This window comes from Otolemur garnettii, unplaced genomic scaffold (genome assembly GCF_000181295.1).
Source record: "Otolemur garnettii isolate 467f Iridium unplaced genomic scaffold, OtoGar3 scaffold00025, whole genome shotgun sequence".
Lineage (NCBI taxonomy): Eukaryota > Metazoa > Chordata > Mammalia > Primates > Galagidae > Otolemur > Otolemur garnettii.
In genome coordinates this window covers 16,234,908-16,240,963 of record NW_003852420.1, presented here as the reverse complement: position 1 = coordinate 16,240,963, position 6,056 = coordinate 16,234,908, and the positions used below count along the sequence as shown (strand labels likewise).

Genomic DNA, 6,056 nt, shown 5'->3' with positions numbered 1-6,056 from the left:
AAAAAAAAAAAAAAAAAAAAAAGTTAAGCAAATTCATTGACCAGGCAATCTCTCCTAGTAATTGGTCCCCAGAAAGGCTTCTGGATGGGTAGAGAAAGACCAGGGAGAAGGTCTTGGAGCCAATCAGGGTGAGGACCATGTGGGGCCTTGGCTGGCATGAGTTAGAAGATGATCAGCCAAGTTGGATGCTGAGTGGGCCCTAAGGCTATGCCTGCCCCATCATCCCATTGCCCCCTTCTTTCAGAGCAAGTTTGACAACCTCTATGGCTGCCGGGAGTCCCTCATTGATGGCATCAAACGGGCCACAGATGTGATGATTGCAGGCAAGGTGGCAGTAGTAGCAGGCTATGGTGATGTAGGCAAAGGCTGTGCCCAGGCTCTGAGGGGTTTCGGGGCACGCGTCATCATCACCGAGATCGATCCCATCATCGCACTACAGGCTGCCATGGAGGGTACGACAGGGGAAGTTTGTTGTCAGCCACTGGGGCCAGAGGAGGGCAAGGCCACCATAGATGATTCACAGCCACTGTCTTTGCATAGGCTATGAAGTGACAACCATGGATGAGGCCTGTCAAGAGGGCAACATCTTTGTCACCACCACAGGCTGTACTGACATAATTCTTGGTCGGTAGGTGCCAGATGGGGCCCAGGGGAGCAAGGGAGTAGGGTGGGCTAGGAGTGCTTTTTGTCCCTGACAGTCTCCCCTCAGCTTGGGGTCTCTCGTAGGCACTTTGAGCAGATGAAGGATGATGCTGTTGTGTGTAACATTGGACACTTTGATGTGGAGATAGATGTCAAGTGGCTTAATGAGAATGCTGTGAAGAAGGTGAACATTAAGCCCCAGGTGAGAAGCTCCAGCCTTGCCAGCAGGGTGGCAAGTGGAGGGCTGAGGAGGGACATGCTGGTGGGCCAGCCACCAAGGAGGTTGCAGTCTACACAGTGAGATGGGGGGGAGGAAGACCTGGTTTCATATCCAGGCTTAAAGGGTCAGACTTTATCCTGAGGGCAGCTAGAATCCCTAATGGTATAAGACAGGTACATCTTTTTGCTGTTTGAAAAAGATCACTCTTACTACTGTGTGGAAAGGGGAAACCGTGGCAGGGAAGACGGGCTAGGGATGGGTGAACTGGGTTTGGGCTCAGGCTGGGAGGAAACAAAAAGAATGCTCAGTCTGGCTTGGACAGCTGTGTGAAAAGTAGGCCTGTTGACTGAGTTGGGGGAAGAACAGGTTTGCAGTGGGGCATTGAAAGAAGAGTTCTGAGGAGTATGGGAAATTTTATTTGGATTTATTTACTGTGGGTTTATTTTTTTTCCCTCTGATCATAATAGTAATGTGTATAATAGTAATATGGGAAGATAGTTTGGCTTTAGGTATTTTATGAGCTTTAAAGTGAAGCAAACTCTGGCACTAAAGAAGTGTTTGTTCAAAAAAGTAGATAAGTAAAAATAAAGTTAGGTTAGGTGCTGTGACTCAACACCTGTCATCCTATCACTCTGGAAGGCCAAGGTGGATCCCTTGGGCTCAGGAGTTTGGGACCATTCTGAGCAAAGTCAGAGCCTGCCTTTACTAAAAATAGAAAAAATTAGCTGGGCATTGTGGTGGCCACCTGTAGTTCCCACTACTCATGAGGCTAAGGCAGGAGGATCACTTGAAGCCAGGAATTTGCAGTTGCTATGAGCTAGGCTGACTCCTCAGCACTCTATCCCCAGTGACAGAGCAAGACTCAATCTCCATAAAAAACAATAAAGTTAAGCAAACTCTTGACTGGGCAATCTCTTCCAATAACTAGTCCTCAGGAAATAATTAAGCATGTATACACAGATGTTCATCACACTTTTAAAAGGGGGGAAACCCCACTTATTGTGGGGTGCTTTGAGTTAGTGCCCATGATGTCTTTGACATGTTATGTAGATGTAGACACAGAGCTGGCCGTAGTGCCACACCAGAATCCCTAGCCCAGGGAGGCAAACAGCAATTCTGTGAACATACACTGCACATCTATATGCCCCACATTACTGCTCTTGGGCCCTCTACCCCAGAGTGGGAGTTCTCCTTGGCTAAGTCCTGTGCTAGCTTAGGAGTGTCAGTTCCTGGCTAGGAAGAGGGTGCCTCCATCTCTCTGCCTAGAAGGCAGTCACCTCAGCATGGGACTGGGCAGGGCATGCTTCCCTGGCAGTCGTGCCCCTGAGAGCCACCAGGGTGATGGGGCACATCTCCCTTATGCTGTCCTCCAAGGTTGGACTTTATCTTCACTCTCAAAATCCTTGACAGTCATCCCAAGTTCATCTCTTGTCTGTCCTGAGCCACACTATGGGCCACTCAGAGGCCAAGGAGTATCCCCATTTTTTAAAAACTTCTGAGGTGATTGCCATGTGCAGACAGCCAAAGTGGAGCACTATTCCAGTTAACTTTTACTAAGCTTTCCTTAGCGGTATTCAATTATTTGCTTGTTATTGAGAACACGGAGTCTGTCCTCAGGCTGTCTAGGCTCTAATTGTAGCTACTTCTTAGTGTGTGGCTCTGGACAAGTGACTTAATCCTATAAACTTCATTATCTTTATCTGTAAAATGGGGATGGTAGCAGTAATAAAGTCATAGGGTTGTTTTTAGGAGGAAATGTAATAATCATATGTAAAAGACATAGTCCAGGGCACATGGTAATAGTGACATTAGTGCTTCTTACTGAGTACCTAGCATGAGGATGTGCTTTCCATGTCTCAGCTCATTAAATTCTTCTTACAGCAGACCTGTAATATCTGCATCTCAGAGTTGCTTAATAAATATAGGTTGTTAATAATTGCATGTGCCAGGCCCCGTGCTAGAGGTTGTACAGGGGCAGTTCAGGTGCTATTGAACTGTTGTTGTTCAAGCAGGGAGGCCCACTGGACAAGAGGGTGGGGTGTGGTGGGGGACTCTGCAGCAGTGCCCCACCAGCCCTCACTGTTGCTCTGCCCACTTGCAGGTGGACCGATACTTTCTGAAGAATGGGCGCCGCATCATCCTGCTGGCCGAGGGCCGGCTGGTCAACCTAGGTTGTGCCATGGGCCACCCCAGCTTCGTGATGAGCAATTCCTTCACCAACCAGGTTCTGGCACAGATTGAACTTTGGACTCACCCAGACAAGTACTCTGTTGGGGTTCACTTCCTGCCTAAAAAGGTGAGTTCTCAATTCTTCCTCAAGCCAAGGGTCATATGTCTAAGCCTGGGCTTCCCATACCGGGCTTGCCAGGGGTTATAGAGGGCTTGCCTGGCTGCCTTCTTCGAGGTCCTCAGGGGATCCTCTTCAGTGCAGAAATCATTCTCCCCAAGTGACAGAAGAGGAAACTAAGCTCAAAGTGGGGAAAGATTCCTTGGCACACACCAGGTGGCAGGATGAGGTGATGAGAAGAGTCTGGGTTTGGAGACCAGTCCTAGGTTTGACTCTCACCTCCCTACATAGAGGCTGTGTAACTAGGGCAAGTTTTTTTTGTTTTTTTTTTTTTTGAGACAAAGTCTCATTCTGTCTCCCTTTTTTAGCTTCCAGCAACCTCAAACTCCTGGGCTCAAGCGATCCTCTCGCCTCAGCCTCCCAAGTAGCCAGGACTGTAGGCGCCCACTAAAAAACATTTTTTTTCTGTTTTTAGTAGAGACAAGGTCTCTCACTCACACTTGGTCATGCTGGTCTCAAACTCCTGAATTCAGGCGATCCACCTACATCAGCCTCAAAGAGTGCTAGGATTATAGGTGTAAGCTACTGCATCTGGTCTGGGGCAAGTTATTTAACTTCTCTGTGCCTCCATTCCCTCATCTATGAAATGAAGATAATAGTACCTCCCCTCAGGATTGTGAGGATTTCCTCTGATTAGGGTCAGGAGCCCACATGCCCACAGGCATTGGGCAGGTAAATGAACGAAGCAGGCTGGATGGGAGTGAATAGCTGAAGAGCAAATGCCCCAGGTGAAGGGGTGGCTGCCACTCAGTTGTCACCACTGGGGCACCCAGATCCACTGAACTAGGCCTCTCAACCTTTCAAGAAGAAAATAAAAAGGATAAAAAAAACTTTCAAGAGATTCCAGATACCAGGATCTTTATGAAATAATCAATTTTTTACACAGACAACTCATTATAGTTTTTAACAATAACTGGGTAGGTCAACTTGGATATGAGTGTAGACTGAGTGTACGCTGCAGGCCTGTGGCCTTGGGATAAGGTGATACATCACTAAGTGTGGCTGTGGGTGTGTGGTCAGCATAAGCACGACTAGAGGTCCTCTGACATCAAATGCAGTGCTCACTCTATGCAATCTGCCCATCCCCCAGGGTCAGAATTGCTGTTTTAGTCCTGGCTCTTTTTGCCAGTATCATAGATGAATTTTGCCACTTACCCTGTCTGGTCTTAAATTTTCCTTTCTGCTAAATCAGTGGTTCTCAACCTTCCTAATACCATGACCCTTTAATATAGTTCCTCATGTTGTGGTGACCTCCAACCATAAAATTATTTTTGTTGCTACTTCATAACTGTAATTTTGCTACTGTTATGGATTGTAATGTAAATATCTTTTATGCAGGATGTATTCAGGTGATCCCTGTGAAAGGGTTGTTCGACCCCCAAAGGGTTCGCAACACATAGGTTGAGAACCGCTGAGCTAAATGTTAAGAGTGGCTCTTGGTCTTCTAGCCTTTGGTTGCTGGAGAGGCCTTGATGGTCTCAAACCACTGATCTACCTCTTGAAAGCCTCCTGTCATTTGAAGAGGAGGTAGGAAAAGGCCTGCAGCATCTGTTTCCAGGGCCAGCCAACTTCTTTGTCCTGGTCTCCCTGGGGCACTTGTCTTTTTGGACAACTGTTTTACCCATAGAGACTTCAGGGGGATACCCCATTCTGTGCAGTCAGGGCTGCAGGTTTGTTGTGGGATTGATTTTTTTTTTTTTTTTTTTTACTTGATCCTAGTCTCACTCTAATTGGGTGAAATATGGCTATGAGTTTGGTGAGAAATGGTCAGACCTTTGATATGAGGCCAGGGATAGAAGTGAAAGAGGAAAAGATTTCACCTTCTACCCTAGCACCTGGCCCCATCCTTACCTCTTTCCTTCATTATTACCAAGACATGGAAGACAGAGCTCAGGGACAGGACATTCTTGGCTTCACACCATATGTGTGTTAACCTTGGTTAACAACAGTGACAGAGAGAGCAGCCACTTGTACTAACCACTCTTAATAGCACTGGTATTTGTAACAGCCTTGAGAGATCAATGATCCGTCCTACGAATGTGGAAACTAAGGTTTAAAGATTGACTTGCTCTCACTGTACAGCTGTTAAGTACATGTATTAGGCTAGGAGTAGAATCCAGTTCTGTTCAAGTTCTTGACCATTATGACATGACACACTGCCTTTTGGTGTGGGGTGCTGGGAGAAGTTCTTGGGTTAGTCCAGGCCATGCAAAAGAACATTTCAGTTTGTATTCTGGGAGTTCTGCCTCTGTAACTGGCAGGGACTCAGGGCTGAGCTCTGCTCCTACCTTTACCTGCCTTGTTGAGCACGTTGTCCGCTTCTCTAGGCCCTTTTCTTTATCTGTTAAATACAAGGAGAAACCCTGTCCTTCCTCTTCTTAGAGATGTTTGTGAGGCTCTAATGAGATAATGGAATGTGAAAAACTCTGGGCTGCGTTGTAGTCAAAGACTGTCATGCCATTCTGGAATGGGATTTGGGACCCTAAAGGATAGGAAGAGGCCCCACCCCGTGCTAGAAGCTGAGAAACTCAAGAGTTGACCCTTCTTTAAGTGTGGCCTCTTGGCCTTCATTTCAGGCTCCTTTTACGCATGTCAGCACTGGTAAGCATTAGAGTCTTGCCTTAGTTAACCCTGGCCTGAATCTCTGGTTTCTACTTGATGTTTTCTTTTTTGTTTTTTTGAGACAGAGACTCACTATGTCACTCTTTTCATTAAGATAGAGCACTGTGGTGTCACAGTTGACAACAACCTCAAACTCTTGGGCTCAAATGATTCTCCTGCCCTAGTCTCCCAAGCAGCTGGGAACATAGGCACCTACCACAATGCCCAGCTTTTTTTTTTTTTTTT

At 46.7% G+C, this 6,056-nt stretch overlaps 1 protein-coding gene across 1 annotated transcript in view; it reads left to right on the top strand.

Annotated features, from left to right (window-relative positions):
- The window catches only part of AHCY (adenosylhomocysteinase), a 21,477-nt gene that overhangs the window by 13,223 nt on the left and 2,198 nt on the right, over window positions 1-6,056 (top strand). The window contains exons 5-8 of the mRNA XM_012804089.2: window positions 177-452; window positions 541-628; window positions 727-844; window positions 2,964-3,158. Of these exons, the coding sequence (XP_012659543.1) occupies window positions 177-452; window positions 541-628; window positions 727-844; window positions 2,964-3,158 (677 nt within the window). The remainder of the gene's footprint in view (window positions 1-176; window positions 453-540; window positions 629-726; window positions 845-2,963; window positions 3,159-6,056) is intronic.